This window comes from Hylobates moloch, unplaced genomic scaffold (genome assembly GCF_009828535.3).
Source record: "Hylobates moloch isolate HMO894 unplaced genomic scaffold, HMol_V3 SCAFFOLD_19, whole genome shotgun sequence".
NCBI lineage: Eukaryota > Metazoa > Chordata > Mammalia > Primates > Hylobatidae > Hylobates > Hylobates moloch.
The window spans coordinates 65,378,528-65,398,892 of NW_026652294.1; the positions used below are offsets into that span (position 1 = coordinate 65,378,528).

General features: G+C 35.1%; 1 protein-coding gene across 8 annotated transcripts in view; it reads left to right on the forward strand.

Annotated features, from left to right (window-relative positions):
• Positions 1 to 20,365, forward strand: part of MPDZ (multiple PDZ domain crumbs cell polarity complex component) — a 158,119-nt gene that overhangs the window by 32,928 nt on the left and 104,826 nt on the right. For all 8 annotated transcript variants that reach the window (XR_009211026.1, XM_058431233.1, XM_032137900.2 and 5 more), the window contains 8 exons: positions 1,519 to 1,728; positions 2,391 to 2,530; positions 3,536 to 3,749; positions 4,477 to 4,605; positions 6,198 to 6,407; positions 8,663 to 8,777; positions 9,095 to 9,183; positions 20,166 to 20,349. Coding sequence is in view for 7 of the 8 variants with exons in the window: in XM_058431233.1 (XP_058287216.1) it covers positions 1,519 to 1,728; positions 2,391 to 2,530; positions 3,536 to 3,749; positions 4,477 to 4,605; positions 6,198 to 6,407; positions 8,663 to 8,777; positions 9,095 to 9,183; positions 20,166 to 20,349 (1,291 nt within the window). In the remaining variant the exon portion in view is untranslated. The remainder of the gene's footprint in view (positions 1 to 1,518; positions 1,729 to 2,390; positions 2,531 to 3,535; positions 3,750 to 4,476; positions 4,606 to 6,197; positions 6,408 to 8,662; positions 8,778 to 9,094; positions 9,184 to 20,165; positions 20,350 to 20,365) is intronic.

The following is a 20,365-nucleotide window of genomic DNA, read 5'->3' on the forward strand; positions in this document are numbered from 1 at the left end:
CCAGCTACAAAGTTAAAGTATAAGGATACACAAAACCACCCTCACTTATGTCAGCTGCAAATTTGTGAGGTTCCCCTAGCCACCTGGAGGTTTCATAATTCACTAGAAGGTCTTAGAGAATCTCTGACATCTGTTAAACTCATGGTTATGATCTATGGTAGGGAAACGGTGCAGTCAAGAGTCAGCCAAAGGAAGAGATGCATAGTGCAGATTATGGGAGGATTCCAAACTGGAAGCTTCCATTTTTCTGGGAAAGTATAACTCCCAGAATTGATGTGTGCCAATATGTATAGAGTACAGCCATGTGTCATTAGGTGATTTCATCCTTGTGCAAGCATCGTAGGGTATACTTACCCAAACCTAGGTGGTATAGCCTACCACACAACTAGGCTTTTTGGTATTACTCCTAGTTTACCAACCTGTACAGCATGTTACTATATGGAGTACTGTATGCTGTTGTAGCACAATGGTAATTATCTGTGTATCTAAATATAGAAAAGGTACAGTAAAAATGTGGTTAAAAGATAAAAAATGGTACACCTGTGTAGGACACACGTACCATGAATGGAGCCTGCAGGACTGGAAGTTACTGTAGATGAATCAGTGAGTGAGTGGTGAGTGAATGTGAAGGCCTAGGACATTACTGTACACTACTAGATAGTCAATATACTGTATGCTACTAGATAGCCAATATAATGATTGAGTTATTGGTGACTTTGGTAACTTAATGAGTTTTCTGTTTTATTTTTAAGGACAGGTAAAAAACTCATGCATAGAGTTTATACATAAGTTATAAATACTGTACACCTACGCTATAGTAAATTTACAAAAACTTTCTTCAATAATAAATTAACCTTAGCTTACTGTAACTTTTTTCCTTTATAAAGTTTTAATTTTTTTTTAAACTTTTGACTCTCATAATAGCACTTAGCTTAAAGCACAAACAACTGTATAGCTGTGTTTGACTGTGTTGCAAACCCAGGAAGATTACCTGATCTTGGTGTTCAGAATTTTTTATTGGGGTGTTATTTCATAGGTGTGATTGATTGCCCTGCCCATATGATTAAAATTCAGCTCCGAGTTTGGTCTTATATCATGTGGCCTTGGAGCCCACCATGAAGAAGAAAGATACCTCATCACTCAGGAAATTCTGAGATGGGAAATTCTGAGAGTTTAGAGGTTACTTCATAGGATCTGAGGACAAAAAAATGTATGTGTGGATGTATATATTTATGGGTGTGTTTTAATGAGTACACTGAAGTTGAACCCTAGAGGTAATTAGTTTTTAAATTTTCCCATCTAATAAATGGTGCTACATTGAACATTTAGTGATGCACACACATCTTTGTGTATTACCCTAATGCTTATCCTTGAAATAAATTTCCCCCCAAAAATTGCTGGATTAAAGGATTTGGACAGTTTGAAATTTCATATGTATGTCCTTGTACCCTTGGGATATTTTCTATGAAATAGTTTATGGAATGTCAAAATTCTTAATAATCCCTGCATTACTCTTAGGGAAATATTGCAACTTCAGCAACTTCAAATATTGAATATGCCCACGTTCCTCATCTCAGCCCAGCTGTGATTCCTACTCTGCAAAATGAATCGTTTTTATTATCCCCAAACAATGGGAATCTGGAAGCACTTACAGGATCTGGTATTCCACACGTTAATGGGAAACCTGCTTGTGATGAATTTGATCAGCTTATCAAAAATATGGCCCAGGTAAGAACATTTCTTTCTGTTAGTTATTGTAATACCTATAATAATTTAAGAATGTGATCAAGTTATGGATAATTTGAAGAATGTAGTGACATTTATAACATCTGAAAAGACTGGAACAAAAAGTCAGTTTTGTGGGAGTTTAGATGGTTCAGAGGTTTTCTATTACAGTTTTATCGTCATTTAAATTTGAGTATTATATGTTGTATTATAGAAATATTCTTCAGGATAAAGTGCGAACAATTACCTTGGAAAAATTTTTTTCAATTTCTTTTTTTTTAAACAAAGAAATGATTCTAATAAGATGACTGTTACTGCAGTAATTGGCTTTTAAGTATTTTTCCAGACATGCCTTGCTCTGTCACCCGCACTGGAGTGCAGTGTTGTGATCATAGCTCACTACAGTCCCAAATTCCTGGGCTCAAGGGATTCTCCTGCCTCAGTCTCCTGTGTGTCTTGGACTATAGATGTGTGCCACCACACTCACTAAGTTTTATTTTATTTTTTATAGAGATAGGGTAACATTATGTAGCCCAGTCTGGTCCCTAACTCCTGACTTCAAGTGATCCTCCCACCTTGGCCTCCCAAAGTGCTGGGATTACAGGTGTGAACCACCATGCATGGCCTGGCTTTTAATTCTATTTCTTGCTTTGTTTCCTAAACAGGGTCGCCATGTAGAAGTTTTTGAGCTGCTCAAACCTCCGTCTGGAGGCCTTGGGTTTAGTGTTGTGGGACTAAGAAGTGAAAACAGAGGAGAGCTGGGAATATTTGTACAAGAGATACAAGAGGGCAGTGTGGCTCATAGGTGAGATGGTCACGGCGTCTTCTTTGTTTTTGATCCCATATTCTGAAGGTTTTAGTCCCTGTGCAGGAATTTAGAAAAATAATAATGGATGGAAACAAAAAATTGAACCCAATCTGTTATTTACCAGTTTTTAGAAGTCATTAACATTATTGTGATAGAATAGCAGGTCCTTTGAAATGAGAGTAGCTTTTAAATATAGTCATAACTTACTTAAGTTTTGGTAAGGAAAGAAAAATTTGAGGATAACATTATTTTCATTGTTAATTAAATGGGCTCTTTTTGGTTAGATTTTTAAAATTACCATGCTAGAAATGACCCACAATAATTCGAGCTGCATTTTATTTATATACCCAAAGCAATAATTTAATATAGTTGTCCCTCAGTATCCATGGGGAATTGGTTCCAAGACTCCTGCAGGTACTAAAATCTGCAGATGCTCAAGTCCCTTATATAAAGTGGTATAGTATTTGTAGATAGCCTGTGCACATTCTCCCATATATTTTAAATCATCTTTAACTTATAATGCCTAACACAATGCAAATCCTATGTAAATGTTAGTAGTCATATTTTATTTTTAAAACTTGTGTTTTTTTTATTGTTGTGGCATTATTTTTTTTTTAGTATATTTGATCCCCAGTTGGTTGAATCTATGGACGTGGAACCCATGGATACAGAAGGCCAACTGTATAGGTATATCCGCTTTCATTTTTAGAAGATGAGAATATCCAAGATGTAATGTAGGCTGAACGGGTAGCTGAAATAAAGAGTACTTTTATATGGGAGGGATTGAGTAGGAGTAGCAGTGGAATAACCTTACGAGAGTTGATAACCTGCAGCCAAGGCGTATATATATATTTTTTTTTTTAAAGTAGAACTGCAGGAAAAAGCTTAGAGTATGGGAATTAAAAATAGGATTAAAAATGACTTGAGCATACATGCCAAAGAAGCTGTCATTTCCTTGAGAACTCTCAGATTGTCTTTTATCCCCTTTTGCATCCTTGATAGAGATGGAAGATTGAAAGAAACTGATCAAATTCTTGCTATCAATGGACAGGCTCTCGATCAGACAATTACACATCAGCAGGCTATCAGCATCCTACAGAAAGCCAAAGATACTGTCCAGCTTGTTATTGCCAGAGGCTCGTTGCCTCAGCTTGTCAGCCCCATAGTTTCCCGTTCTCCATCTGCAGCCAGCACAATTTCAGCTCACTCTAATCCGGTGAGTACCTAAAATTTTCAAAAGGAACAGAACATATTTTTCAAGTTCTTTTTGGTTATCTCCAAGTTTCTAATTTGTGTAGGGTCTTTGCACTTCTTGAGTTTTTGTCTGACTATTCTTTTATCTTTCCCTAGCCTGGAATATTTGTTCTTTAAGCATGATAAAGCTTCTAAGTTCTAAAACAACCATTACTTTTCTTTGTGTAGTTTTGTCCTTTGACAGCATTCCTTAAAAATGAAAAATGTAGTCCTTTAACAAAATTGACTTTATCTGTAGACAGATACAATCTTGATTTTGCTTTAAAAAATTATACAATTATATTGTTACAGTTAGCTGTCAGTAACTTTTAAGAAGTCATCTAATTTGGAATCCTGCCTCAAGGCAGGATTATGCAGAAGACATTCTTAACATGTGACCTTTTTTTTTCCTTGAACTTTTTCTTTTTTTTAAGAAGTTCTACAAAAGATCTTGCAAATCAATGCCTGTCTTTAACTGTTGAAGTGAAATCATTATGATGATATATTGATAATTTCAAGAATGATTCTGTCAATAGCACTTACATTCTGTTGAAAGGGAAGTATACCAAATGAAAGGGACATTGTTAGGACTCATTATGTCTGAATTTAATTAATATTAACAAAATAATAATCACCAAAATTTCTACTGTAATATAAAATGTTAGTGCTTTGTAAATTTCTACAAATTCATATATGAGCTTTATTTGTAGGTTCACTGGCAACACGTGGAAACTATTGAATTGGTGAATGATGGATCTGGTTTGGGATTTGGCATCATAGGAGGAAAAGCAACTGGTGTGATAGTAAAAACCATTCTGCCTGGAGGAGTAGCTGATCAGGTAGGCTACATCAATAGATCTTTTATGCTATTTTATCAAATAATATGGGTACATCTTTTACATTTTTTTTGTTGGAAAGAAGAAACTTTGGCCTTAGATGATGCCAAAGAAATTGAGTTAGAATCTTTGTTTTATTGAGTGTCCCTGAAGTGTTGTCTTAGACCTAGGGGAGGAATACCTTTGAAAAGGGACAGTAATCTTAAGTTATAGTTTTAGACAATGAGCTTAACACTTTTGAACCTCAGACTAAAGCCAAGGTTATGGCTTTGATAATTGTGGAGGTAGCTACTATTTGTTTTATAGTCATAATTCATATTTGTAAACCTAGTCAGCTGTTTTATAGTCACAGGGTATTGTGGGAAAATATACTTTTTTATTCAGGCAAAAAAAAACATTCAACTTGTTCCTTTAGTGATGAGTCACTGGTATCATCTTTGTATATGAAACACAGCCTGTTTTTTATCACTTGAGTAGTTTATTGAGGCATTACCATTTATGATACGTGACATTGTTGCAATATATGTGAGTAACACATTTGTTATGATTTGTGTCTTAATTTGATAAGGCTTACTGGTTTAAGTAAGTTTTGCCTTGATTATAACTTTTTAAAAAATAAAGTGGTTGTTTGTACATGTGTGTTTGAACTTAAAGTAGGAAGTCCAGTTCATCAAATATTTCCTGTATTCATAAATGAAATTCCTGTTTAATGGCAACCTTGTCAGTAGGGGTATTAACAGTAATATAATAGTATGCAAATTTTTCTTCCTTTTAAACATTAGCTAGCATCTAGCAGCATCAAATGAAATGTCTCTCGTTGACTAGCATGTGATATTTACATGCTTTATCTTCAATATGGAGCTGCACTCTTCAATAATGTAGCTGTCTTCATATCACCTTTAAAATTAAAATTTAAGTTAATTAAAATTAAATGAAATTACAAGTTCAGCTTCTCAGCTGGACTAGCCACATTTCAAGAGCTCTATAGCTGTTGTATTGAGTAGTGCAGAAGAGTTCTATCATTGCAGAAAGTTAATGGACCGCATGTGTATGGAGGCTCATAAGACTGCTTTTCACTCCTCACATCTTTCTGAATTTTCACTTCACAAGTATTTCACCTGCACATGAGTTCTTTTGGGACATTTATAATAGAAATAGCCAGGCAGAAAGTTGTGATATTAATATAATGCTTTCTTGTGGTTTATACCACATTTTAGGTAATATATATTTGCATTGTGATTTATATACAACTTTGCTTAATGGCATTTTCTTCTTTCTCTCCAAAAAATTCACAAAAGGCATTCGGGTAGAAATCAAAGTGAAACATTCATATGAACTCTTGGTTGGTAGAAGTAAAAATGAAAAGTTCATATGAAGTATTGATTTAAGGAATATATATGAATTTCATTTATTGCATCACACTGAATTATGCTAGGATGTTTCAAAAGACAGTGAATATTATAACCATGTGTTTTATGTCCTGACTGGTAACTCATATTATTGCTTGTTTTAAATTAATCCCTTCTCCTCATTTAGGATTTATCTGATGCAGTTAAAATAATAATAGTCTAATTATTCAATATTGTTTTACTCAGCATGGGCGTTTATGCAGTGGAGACCACATTCTAAAGATTGGTGACACAGATTTAGCAGGAATGAGCAGTGAGCAAGTAGCACAAGTCCTTAGGCAATGTGGAAATAGAGTTAAGTTGATGATTGCAAGAGGTGCCATAGAAGAACATACAGCACCCACTGCTTTGGGCATCACCCTCTCCTCATCCCCAACTTCAATGCCAGAGTTGCGGGTAAGTAGTTAAGAGTAGTTAATGTGAAAGTCAGAGAAATAGCACCTAGATGATGATGGTCATGTTTACTTAGAAACTAGACTTACTAATGTTCCTATATTAGTGCTAAAGAATGGAATGAAATTCACATGTAGGGATGCTTTAGCACTAATAATATTTTATTAATCAGCAATAATGCATAAAACAAATGAAAAATGGGTTGCTTAAAAATGCCAGATTATTTTACATTTTTATTTAAGCAGCATATTTATGAGGATAATGTTTTAAAGTATGGTTAAAAGTTTAAAAATTATTTGGTACTGATACCTAAAATGTTTAATTCTGTCTTTTTCTCAGTTAGAAGACTGTAAGGTGGGTCGTAGTTCTAATCATTCTCTTTCATCAACTTTTTCCCATTAGTATTTTTGTTTTTGTTTTGAATGTGTGGAGGTTGAGGAGTGGGGGCAGGCTTGGTGAGCATGAATAAGGCTTACTAAAACCTTTTAGTGTTATTAAGTTTTAAAGTATGTCTTAGAACTGTTATCAGATTTGTAATAAGTAGTCATTATTCTGACCCAGTTATATAATTTTTTAAACAAAAGTTATTCTTTTGGTGTTATAACAAAAACTTTATTCATATGCATAGCATTCCATCCTTGTCAACTTGATATGAAAAAAGCTAGAGAATTTCAAAATTATTGGAAAGTAGTGGGTATCTCAGCAGATTTACAGATCGCAAGACTACAGAAGATAAATATCAACAAAATAATTTATCCAGAAATCTCTTAAATATTTAAGAAGAGAATTACACCCAATTTCTAGATAAGCTTTATAGTAAATACAAGTCCTATATTCTTTTCCCATAGATGTAAAAAATCTATGTTTTGTTCTATTAAAGTTTTTTCTAAGCAGTTGCTACAAATTCTTTTTTAATATCCTAACCTCCTCCACAAGCCCTTTAAAACTTTATTAGAACACTTGTAATTTCCATGATTCTGTTGTTTGTAGGATTGAATTTGGTTGCTATTTTTGCAAAGAGAAAGAAGTAAAGAATGCTTGTTTATGAAAGTGTTTAAATGGCATTCTTTTATGGTAAACAAAACATTTTATTCAGCGTTATATAAATGAATGCAATACCGAAAACCACTTGATGTAATTGAAAGCTTAGAAAAATATCTGTTCTGTGCATATCATCATTTCTGAAGCTTGTGCCCCTTTTAAAACCATTCGATAGTCAAATTGCCACTCTCTAAAATAGCACTCGCATAAGTCTTATTAAAAATAGAAAACACATTTGTTTCAATTGAAGCAGATTTCATCCTGTCATTTTCTTGTAATTATCTAAACTTTAAACTTTTGCTAAGTTTGCACAGATAATTATGTGCAATGAAAAAAATAAATCAAACTTTACTGTAAAATTATATCTCATTTAAGTGGACTGTCAGAGTTTAAAGAAATTAGAAAACATCAGCTAGCCCCAACCTGACTGTCCATCAGAATCTATAGCTTTGATTTTTTTTGTGCCCTTCTTAAGGTTCTCTGTAGGATCTGCTGACACCATGCTAATACGTACTACCAATAGCTTATTGATGATATATTGTACCAATCAACTAATGCTTAATTTTAGGGAGACTTGCTCTTCAGTCCCACATGGAATTTGTAACAACTCTACACATTAGAGAAGATGGCATCTGAGAAACCCACTTTCAGTTATCATTCAGGATGCTGAATTATGAGGAATTATGAGGAATAATGAATTAAGACATGTAGAGTCTTAATTCTGAGTTACACACAAACTGCTCAGTAAATGGTAGCTGGTCTAGTTGTTGTTACTCTTTTCCTGATAGACAGTTGACCAAAGTGATATTTTCTTTCTAGATTAAGTGGCAAAGCTAGATTTAACTTGTTGATCTGAATTCATAACATTAGTTCTTTCAGATATACTGCATCTTGACTTCCTCAGAAATTAAGATGAGCCATCTCTGAAAATAGAATTTGCTAAAAAAAAAACCTGTTTGATTTAAAATGTATTGTACGCAAACAATAATGTATTCTCTGATAAGGGAAGCTTCAACCTTATTCCTGACATCCCTTTCTGAGCAAAAATATGATGATGCCTATCCCTGTTTTCAGGATTAAAGGAATCATCTCTACTATAATTCTCTGCTAGAGAATTAAAGTAGGCCTGTGGCTTTATTTTATCATGGTTTTTTTGTTTGTTTGTTTTTTGTTTTTTTACATATTATTTCACCGTATATTTATTGATTTTATTTTAGGTTGATGCTTCTACTCAGAAAGGTGAAGAAAGTGAGACATTTGATGTAGAACTCACTAAAAATGTCCAAGGATTAGGAATTACCATTGCTGGCTACATTGGAGATAAAAAATTGGGTAATTTTAAACATTAAATATTCTTTTAAACTTGACAGTTACCTCTGATATCTATCTCTTATGAAATATTGAGTTGATATTACATGTTTCAGATTGTTGGATAAACTGGTTGAAAACTTCCTTAGGAATAATTTAGTGTAGGTGACTCTTACATTGTATTTAAGACAGACAAAACAATTATCTTATTCTTTAGCCTATGTTTCTACTAGATGATACATATTTATTCTGAATTAGAGCTTTATAGTTGGAGAATCGAAGATGGATATTCTTTGAATGTGCTTTGAAAATTATGAAAAATAAACTATTTCTAATCTTAGAACCTTCAGGAATCTTTGTAAAGAGCATTACAAAAAGCAGTGCCGTTGAGCATGATGGAAGAATCCAAATTGGAGACCAAATTATAGCAGTAAGTTACACATTTAACAATAGCTTTGTTAATTTTCATGGTTGAGAATTGTATTATCCTAGTTTACTTAGTTTTGAGAGCTAGAGTTAACTCTGTACTAATTTAAGCTTTTTTGGTGACTTGAGGCTATTGTTACAATTACCCTTTCTATTATTTTGTGGAAGTAAAATAAGGGCATTGGATATAAGCTTTACTTGTCTCAGTTCCAAACGGGAGACTTCCTTCTTGAATAATTCCTGATAGATCTAATTTCTGGTTGTAATGAATTTATTACATTAATATTACACTTATACTTTCCTTGCAGATACTCCAAAGGTAGAGACCAGATGTCCAGTACCTTTAGGGTATTGGAATATGAATTAGGGATGCCTGCATTTTTTTTTTTTTTTAATCAGCAGAACAATACTGTTATTGTTGTCTTTATGGCTCGGGCTCCTTTCAGCCCTGAGATATATAAGAATGAAAAAAAAAAAAACACTAGCTTCTTGTAATTAGTTCAAGCTATCATTGTTATCATTGTAGGCCGGGCGCGGTGGCTCACGCTTGTAATCCCAGCACTTTGGGAGGCCGAGGCGGGCGGATCACGAGGTCAGGAGATCAAGACCATGGTGAAACCCCGTCTCTACTAAAAATACAAAAAAAATTAGCCGGGCGTGGTGGCGGGCGCCTGTAGTCCCAGCTACTCGGAGAGGCTGAGGCAGGAGAAAGGCGTGAACCCGGGAGGCGGAGCTTGCAGTGAGCCCAGATTGCGCCACTGCACTCCAGCCTGGGCGACAGAGCGAGACTCCATCTCAAAGAAAAAAAAAAAAAATGTGTTTTAAACATGGCTATTCAAGGCACTGTACGGAAGAGCCCAACTTTAATTTCAGTGTTCAGTTGATAGCAGACTCCCCAGACTGCAGCCTGAAACAGAAATTCAAGAGACCCTGCACCTAAACTTCCTTATCAAATAAGTTTAAGGGAAAACTGCCTACCATATAGTCTCGTATGAATTCACAGTGCACATAGAAAAATTGAAGACAGCTGGGCGTCTTCATTGAGCTGGTGGCTCATGCCTGTAATCCCAACACAGGCAGATCCTATCTCTTAAAAAAAAACAAAAAAACAAATTGCTGAGCATGATGTTGTCTGCCTGTAGTCCTAGCTACTTGAGAGGCCAACGTGGGAGGATTCCTTGAGTCTAGGAGTTCAAGGCTATAGTGAGCTATGATTGCACCACTGCACTCCAGCCTGGGCAACAGAATGAGATCTTGCCTCTAAAAAAAGACAGTAAAACAAAACAAAACAAAAAACCTGCAATAGAGGAACCTGTTTATCTGTTTTACCTTAGTGTTTTCTAAACTTTTGTAATTGTGAGGTCTTTATTTTTCCAAACATATATTCATATTCTTTGAAAGACATCTTGAGGGAATGCTGATTTCTCTTAATCGGTATTTGTTTATGCTTAAGTTTCTGTTGTTCCCTTAGAATCTTAATAATAGTGAGAAAGTAGGATATTAAGGTAGAGGAGTCCTTATTCATAGCAATATTATTCACACTCGCCATGACATGGAAGCAACCCAAATATGTATGAATGGATAAACAAAATGTGATATATATATATATATATATATATATATATATGGGATATATATATATATATGGGATATATATACACACATTGATATATAAGTTGACATGTGTAGATATATAGACACATATTGATATATATACACACATACTGATATATATTTATCAAAATGTGATATATATATATATATATATCTCCAGTAGAATGTTATTCAGTCTTTAAAAAGAAGGAAATCTTATCACATGCTTCAGTACTGAAAAACCTTGAGGACATTATGCTAAGTGAAATAAGTCACAAAGAGACAAATACTGTATGATTTTACTGATATGAAGTATCTGAAATAGACTTACAGAAACAAAGTAGAATAGTGGCTCCCAGGGACTGGGGAGAGGGGAAATGAGGAGTTGTTCAGTGGGTATATTTCTGCAGTTCTGCAAGATGAAAAAATTCCGGAGACCTGTTGCACAATAATGTGAATATACTTAGCACTATTGAATTGTACTATGCAAAATGGGTAAGATGGTAAATATTGTGTTTTTCTACCATGATTTAAAAAAATAGAGGAGTCCTTTATCTCTCTCTTTAAGTCCACATTATAACTCTGTGAGTCTTCTTGGGTTTTGTTCTGTGAAACTCCTACCTACACCTGTTCACCTGTTCAGATCTACACTGAAGATCAAGTTGTGCTTGCCACCTCATCTGGCTATATGCCTGAAATGAGCTTTCTCTGTGTATCTCCATTTTACCATACAATGTAAGTGAATTACTGTACATTTTTTTGTTTTGGGGGAAAGTGAAAGAGAGAAGGAATAGATACAGAGTCTAAATCCATATCTGATGCTGAATTACAAATTGAAAGTATAGCTAATTTACTTTTTTCTCCTAAGTTATCTATATTAATCAATTAGAAAACTTTTAAAAAAATAAGCTTGATTGAAATGTAATTCACATACCATATAATTCACCCATTTAAAATGTACAATACAATAGCTTTTAGTGTATTCACAGAGTTGTGCATTCATTACCACGATGAATTTTAGAACATTTTCATTACCCTAAAAACATTTTCAGTGCCCCTTAGCAGTCACTTTCTCCCCCATTCTCCCAGTCCTGGGAAACCACCAATCTACTTTCTGTCTCTATGGATTTACCTATTCTGGATATTTCATGTAAATGGAATCATACAAGATGTGGTTTTTGTGACTGACTCCTTTCACTTAGCATAATGCTTTCAAGTTTCATCTGTATTGTAGCATGTTTCAGTCTTCATTTCCCTTTATTGCTCAATAATATTCCTTTATATAGATAAACCATATTTTATTTACCCATTCATCAATTGATGGACATTTGGGTTGTTTCTACTTTTTAGCTGTTACGAATAATGCTTCTGTGAACATTCATGTACAAGCTTTTATGTACATATATGTTTTCATTTTTCTTGGGTGTATACTTAGGAGTGGAATTGCTGAATCTTATGATAATTCTGTGTTTTACCATTTACCAAATGTCCTGATTTAGTTTCTTCACATATAAAGTTGGGATAAGGAAACTTCTCTTGTGTGATATTCAGGAAAATCAAATGAGTATTTCATTGACAATATCTGATAGCAGATATCTGATAGCAGTTTAATAATTAAGCAGATATTATTCATTGAGGGCCTATCACTGAAAGAGTCTCATGATAACTTCCCCCTAAATTTGTCATTATCTTCATTCTTATATAAGTGGAATCTCAAGTATAATTCCTCTTAGGCAAGGTCTGTGACGAAGGAAATTGTTGATGCAAAGGTGGAAGAATCTTTTCTCTGAATTGTTTTCTTGCTTTCAATTGACTTCACTCATCAATATTCTGATTTTTAATTTTTAGCAAACATTCTTTTACTACAAAGATATAAGCATTTTAAATTCCTGGAGAACATCATGCAATGCTTTTGAATATGTATTAATTTTTTACTAAATATCACCATCTTGTGGACTTTTGAGATATTTGCAGTAATGTTCTTCACATCCAGTTGCATTTTCACAACTGCAGTCTTTGTCTATTATTTGTTCGATTTTTGTTTTGACAGCAGCTATTTGGAGTATAATCTATTTTTATTTTGTAGTTGTTGAAGTGATGAGATTAAGAAATTATTTCTTACTATTTTGAAGAGTTATTTTGTAACTTAAAAATATTTTGTTCTAAGGTTCTTGTTTTACACATTGTGTTCTGTGGACCCCTGGGTCAATAGGGTTTCACTGTAGGCATTACAGTGACGAGGAATAGACTGAATGTCTTCATTTTTCCCATTTCATGTGTTGGTATTCTTTAAATAATTTGACTATTTGGCAAAAGAACTCTGTTGTTTTTTCAAAAAGTTGACCAAACTTGTCATAAGATAAAAACATGCACTCCTTCTTTTTAGTTTGATATTCCATATATATGCTAAAAGCAGTAGGAAATTATAATTGATAAAAAATTATTAAATAATCATATAAATAAGGAAAAGTGTCAAACGTTGCTTTTGGTTTTCTGTGACTGTGTTCATAGATTGAAGTTCTCTCTTTATACGTATAGGATATGTTGGAGGAGGCCCTGGCAACCTAGGTTGAGTACACTCAGGGGCCAGATTTTGTAAGTTGTTCCAACTAATATTTCTCCCCTATAATTGTTCCTGTTAATTGTGGTGTCTGCAGTGCACATTATGAGGATGTTGGCTCTCTTTCTTTTTTCTTTTTTTTTTTTAAATCTTGGCCAAGTGGTCTTGAACTCCTGGGCTTCACAGATCCTCTCGCCTCTGCCTTCCAAAGTGTTGTGATTACAGGTATGAGCCACTGCACCTGGCCTGGATCTCTTCTTTTCATGAGATAGCACATAGGCAATTTGCTGCCATTATACTACCTAGTTCTGCATTACTCTTCTCTGTGGCACCATGGGTTCTGAACTGACTTCTTGACTCTCTTGTGATAAAGGGGAACCAGAGCTAACCAGGACCCCTTAGGCTTCAGTGACTTTGGCTCATATGTAGCATGGGTGTGATTATATTGAACAGAAACCTCTCCAACGAAAGCCTTGGAGATTTTTATGTTTATTACTCACTTCCTTACTCTTTCAATAACCAGCTTCTGAGTATCTTCCCAGTACAAAGTGCCATGTGGTATAATTCTTGGAAAATAGATCTTCTTATTTCCATTATACAGATGAAGGTAACTAAGACATTTGAACAGAAGTCTAGGTTTAAAAGTTCATGACTGTTCCGTTATAGCAATTTCTTCTGTGCTAGTATTATTCTCTGTCATTTGAGTAAGGAATACATTTTAAAATCCAAGTCATCAAGTTCGGAAGATAGAGGAAAAAAATTCATTTTTTAAACATATTTTAAGTTACTGTTATTAAATAAACAAAATCATACACGTTAGATTTTTCTAAATAAAACTTCACTTTTAAATAGAATTGAACAATAAAAATGTTTTGCAGATAAAAAACAGCCTGAAGTTCTATGCATTTTATGAATTTTCATGGAGCCCCAATGTGGAGATTTTTGCCATTTTTTTCCTTTATTACTGTGAGAGTAAATAACACATTCATTTATTTTACATTAATTTTTGTCTTTAAGGTTTAAAGAATATAAAATTTGAACATGGTTAAAAAGCCTTCTCATAGAAACCACTCATAATAGCCACTAATAATAGTTTATGGTTTAAAATTTAGAAAAATTCTATGTATTTATGTTTAAATAGCATCATATTATATTTGTCTATACCTTTTTATTTTACTTAAAAATTTACCTGGGAGAGGTAGTTATGTAAGCACGTGTAGGTCTGTTGTGATATATTGAAGCAGGCTTAATCATGGATCATTATGTTGTTTACAGTTTGTTGTTACAGACAGATTATTACATACTACCTTATATTTCTTTTAAGGACATGAAACATTTAAATTCTATTTTGTTGCTGTAATACTATTATTTAGATTTGAATTTTACTTATTTTGTTGCTCAGCACTGTATCTTGTATACTACAGATTTCTTACTTTGAATTTTAAATCCGATTAATCTCTCATTTGGCTAGAGTGTTTTGAGTAAACTTTACAGGAAGAGAATGTTTTAGTGGACTTTCTAAACTTTTTGTCTCTGAGAACCTCTTGTGCTGACTTCTTATATTTTGACTATTTAGCTGGTGATAACAAATATGTTGGACAAAGAGGATTTATTCGATATAATCTTAACTTAAAAAATTTTGTCATCAACTGCCCCTTTTAATTTTTAATGGGAAGGTTCTTTCCCTTCCCCTAGAAGAAATCTTAGGCAAGTCTTCATGTCTTAGGATGTTCTTGTAGGGTAAGTTATCCTGTGGCCAATCAAAATAATCAGACACAGTTGCAAATTAGTAATGAAATTTTTCCCATACTAAATAATAGTCTAATTTCAAATGAACCCCCTGGCATATTAGAAGCCCGCTATGAACTGATGGCTTACCTAGAGATAGAGGGTATATTACTCAGTCTGTCTCTCCCCACCTAATTCTTCTTTTATACCCACACCTTATTTTGGCTTTTATGGTGTAAAAGTTGAGAGAAGAGACGAAAGAAGGAAGGGGCATTTTGTCTTTGACTCCTGAAAGATGGCTTTGTGCTAAGTGAGCCTGGCAGATGTTCAAAACTGACTATCTCTGAGGGTTTCTTCTTGGGCTCTTGGAAGATTCCAATGGAGATATATTTGGCTTGACTTTCCATGAATAACAGATGATGGATTTTTTATGTAGCCGACTCTTCTTCCCACTGGCCCCTGATTTCTCAGCAATCTGTTTCACAGATTGTCTCTTTTGAGTCCCATCATTCTCTTGGGGTCCTGTGGTAGGTTTCAAAATGACTTGAGCCTAGCTCACTCCTGTGTGGTCTATGCCCAGACAAAGTTAGAGAGGTGAGCAGTTCTCAACATAACAGAAGTTTCCTCTGGCTCCACTGCCAAAGCAGCTAAACAGCCTCTTCCTTATCCTCCTGATGGCATTAGACACAATCTGCTGCATTGCCTCTTCTTCAGGTCACTTTGGATTTGAAGTCAAGGGTAAAATACCTGGGTGGGTACGGTATAGCATTTTTTCTTCTTAAAAAAAAAATCTTCCTCTTAAGTTTTTCTTAACATTTAACAGCACTTAGCTCTTTTATGCCCTGAATATGTGTGAATTGTAGTTCTTTACCACCTAGTTTAAATTTCTGCTTGGTGGCCCTTTTTACAACTTGCTTTGGTATAGGATATTAATGATCATAGCATCTCAAGCACAATTTCTGTTTTCTCATACATCACACTAAGTATAAGATTCTTGGTTTGTAATTTCTTTACCACAATTGTACAGATAACCTAGTCTCTCTCTTTGCTGCCTAGAGGCTGGTAGATGTTTTTTCTTTTTATCTTTGAAATATAGGAATTTTACCAGGATACATTCAGGTGTGAGGTTTTCTTTTTTTTTTTTTTTAATTTCTCATCATTTTCTGGTTTTTCATGTGCCTTTTTGCTTTGTAGGGTTGGGTAAGTTTCCCTTCTCCCTAATCCTTTCTTTGATTTTTTATCCCCCTCACGTATCATCTTCTCCTTATAATTTCTTTTATTAGTGTGTTGGATTTCCTAGATCAGCCTGTGTGTCTCCAGTCTTGTTTCTGATCATTTTTTATCTGTTTATTCTTTTCCTCTGAGATACGGGAACATTGCATGCATCACCTGGACTTTGTTTTTGCAGTACTTAAAATCTTGTTGACTGCCTTCATTGTAAGTTTTCTTTTTCTTTTTTTGGGGGGATAGATACTTGTTTCTTCTTTGTAACTGTAATTCCTCCCTCCATAAATACAAGGAAATGTGAACTATTTTGATAGTAAGTTTCAGGAAATATCTTTTTTCCTGTTCACTGCAATAACAACTTCATAGGAAGATACATGCACCGATCTTCAGTATGCAACCTGCTTTTGGACCGTGGTATCTTATTTCACATCCCATGACCCTTGGTCATTCTCAAAAATAACTGGGCAGATGGAAGTTGAGATGGGTTCTGCTGCAGATTGTATGTTTTTTTTCCAGATGATTTAGGACTTGACAAAGTGACAGGGAAGGGGAAAGTTTAAATTTACTGTAGCTTCACTTGATTCATTTGTATATTAACAAAATGAATAGGAAAACAGTGGTAGAGGATCACACTGGGGGATTTTGCCTCTGTTTTTGTTTTCTGTGTTTGCTCTGATAGCCAGGAGGTATTTGGAGTTGTGTGTGTGCTTGTGTGCACACATGTGTGGTTAAGGTAATTTTTATTACAAATAAAGTAATTCTGTGCTATTACATGCAACCCAGCTTAGTATGGCCTTCAGTACTTGGTGTGTTTCTTGGAGTTACTGGTTAGGATCCGCATATACCCTCTGACTGTCTCATTTAATGAGAAGATATTTTTTGTTTTTTGCTGAAGTTTCTTCTTATAGACCAGACAGGCTTTTCCCATACATACAGAGATTCCTGCCTTTGACCTGGCCATGCGCAGACCATTTCTAGTAAAAATTCCTCCAAGTTGCTGGTCTAAGTACCTTGGTGCTTCTTTGGTTTCCAGTTTTGTTGCAGTATTGTTAGTTTTTCTAACAGGGAATCAGCAGGGTGGAGATAGGGAGAAAGAACAGAGCCAGATACTTATGTTCAAGTCACCATCCAGCTCAGAAGTATCATAGAAGGTTTAACGAACTGACAGAGTATGAGATTTTCATCTAGATCAGAGGTTTCTGGATTTTTGATTGAATATTCCCTCTAGTAAAAATAGCTAACTACTCATTTTCCCTCTTTCTTCCTCACTATATATTCGTATATATTGTTGTTATATATATATTATATATCCTATATAAACAACAGACATTATATGGTGTTTACATATGTGTACATACACATAATTACATATCTACACACCCACATGTACACATATTTACAAAGCAAATGGGTTTTTAAAATGTTTATTTAGAGGTTTTATTATGTTCTTTCAGAAACCTTTGCAGTAAGGGTACTCCATCTTGGAGACAACGGATCTAGGTCTTTTTTTTTTTAATATTTATTTATATAAGACAGGGTCTCACTCTGATGCCCAGGCTGGAATGCACTGGCATGATCATGGCTCACTGCAGCCTTTTGAACCTTCTGGGCTCAAGTGATCCTCTCAACTCAGCCTCCTGAGTAGATGGGATTACAATCATGTGCCAATATGCCTGGCTAATTTTTCTATTTTTTATAGAGACAGGGTTTCAGCATGTTGCCCAGGCTGGCCTCAAACTGTTGGGCTCAAGCAATCCTTCTGCCTCAGCCTCCCAAAGTGCTGGGATTACTAGGCATTAGCCACTGCACCCAGCCTTGATCTAGATCTTATAATTTTCACATATTTACTAAGGTAGTAAACATCTGAATTATAAGATTTAGATTATAAAATCCAGATCTTTTCTAACTTAGTAAATATTTGAGTGCCTAATATGGCCCCACTATGCTTGGAAAAGCATTACACGTACAGTCATTTTATAGTCATTTTGCAATTCTAAGGAATATTAATGACTTTGAATTTCAGCATTAAATTTATTGCTCTGCTTTTTCAAATTGTTTTTACTGTGATTTTATGAATTAAACAACATGTTGTTAAAATTTATATTTATCTACCTCAGAATATAATTTGCTTTACAAATAAGTTTTTGACCTATGAGCCAATTGCCCTATATTTTAATATCTATAGTATGGACAGCACCATGTTTTGATGACACTACTATAAGGAGAAATGATACAGAGCCTGTCGTTGGAGCATATAGTCATAAACTGCGTAATAGCAGAAAATGTAAAATTAAAATTCTGAAAAATGCTATGAGGAAGAATGGGTAAAAGGGCGCTTTGACTGCAGTCAAAGACATCAAGGTAGTTTATTATGAAAACAACTATTGAACTGAGATATAAAGCAATTATACATGTTTTCTGTGTAAGCTGTTGAGAAAGAGCATGGTCTAGAGTGGGCTCTCCAGAGAGTCTAGGCTGAGGTAACAGGACTTGCGGAGATTCCATGGCTGAAGAGAGCACTGCAAGTCAGAGGAATGGAAGTGAGCCCTCTGTGGCTGAGGGGCAGAGAGTAATGGACAGCATCATGAGAGATGAGGTTGGGGCTGGTGGGAGGTGGGAGCAGTTGGCACGGGCCATTCTAAGCCACGTTGAGAATTTGGAGCATTGTCCTAAGGAGTTTTCTGTAGAAGAGAGGGTTGGGGAGATATGATCATATCTATATTTTGGAAAGATCACTGGGACATTTTTGAATGTTTTGTCATTTTTGAAAAGGGGAAAATCAAATGTATTTTTTTGAAAAGACAAATAGACAAGACACTTTTTTTCTTTCTTTTTTGAAACGCAATATAAATATGACCTTGCGATACATCAGTGCACTCAATGAGCACATTCATCACTGTCTTCTATACCTTTTAATCCTGCATAGTTCTGGTTTCCAAACTTAACTGTGTACTGAGATCACCTGAGGAATATAAAAGCATATTTAGAAAGGAGTAGAAGTGGGGCACAGTGGCGCTTTTCTGTAAACCCACCATTTTGGAAGGCTGAGGTGGGAGGATCCCTTGAGCCCTGGAGTTCAAGACTAGCCTCGGCAACATAGGGAGACCTCATCTCTACAAATTTTTTTAAAAAGTAGGCCAGGTGCAGTGGCTCACGCCTGTAATCTCAGCACTTTGGGAGGCTGAGGCGGGCAGACCATGAGGTCAAGAGATCGAGACCATCCTGGCCAACATGGTCAAACCCTGACTCTACTAAAAATACAAAAATTAGCTGGGCATGGTGGCACGCACCTGTAGTCTCAGCTATTTGGGAGGCTGAGGCAGGAGAATCACTTGCACCTGGGAGGTGGAGGTTGCAATGAGCTGACATCACACCGGTAAATTCCAGCCTGGTGACAGAGTGAGAAAGAAAACAAAAAAATTAAAAATTAGCCAGGTGTGGTGGTGTGTGCATGTAGTCCCAGCTACTTGGGAAGATGCAGTGGGAGGATCGCTTGAGCCTAGGAGGTTAAGATTGAAGGAAGCCATGATTGCACCACTGCACTCCAGGCTGGGCAATAGTGAGACCCTGTCTCAACAAAAAGGGAAAAAAAAGACATAGAAGCCTGTGTCCTACCCTAGAACTAGTGACTCAGTTTCTGGATATGGTACCCCAGAATCTATATTAAAATAAACAGAACCCTCTCAAATGATTCTAGTGCATCCCTGTTAATACTGGTTCCCAAAGAGATATTAGGGTCTTACTGTTCATTCCCTAATAAGGTGAATACTTATTCTCCATTCTTTTCACACTAACAAACTATACATACACATTTTGTGAATTGGTAATACAAATATCCATTTATTTAACACATAACATGCTTTTTTTTTTAATCACAGGTAGATGGCACAAACCTTCAGGGTTTTACTAATCAGCAAGCAGTAGAGGTATTGCGACACACAGGACAAACTGTGCTCCTGACACTAATGAGGAGAGGAATGAAGCAGGAAGCCGAGCTCATGTCAAGGGAAGACGTCACAAAAGATGCAGATTTGTCTCCTGTTAATGCCAGCATAATCAAAGGTAATCCTAGGTTAAT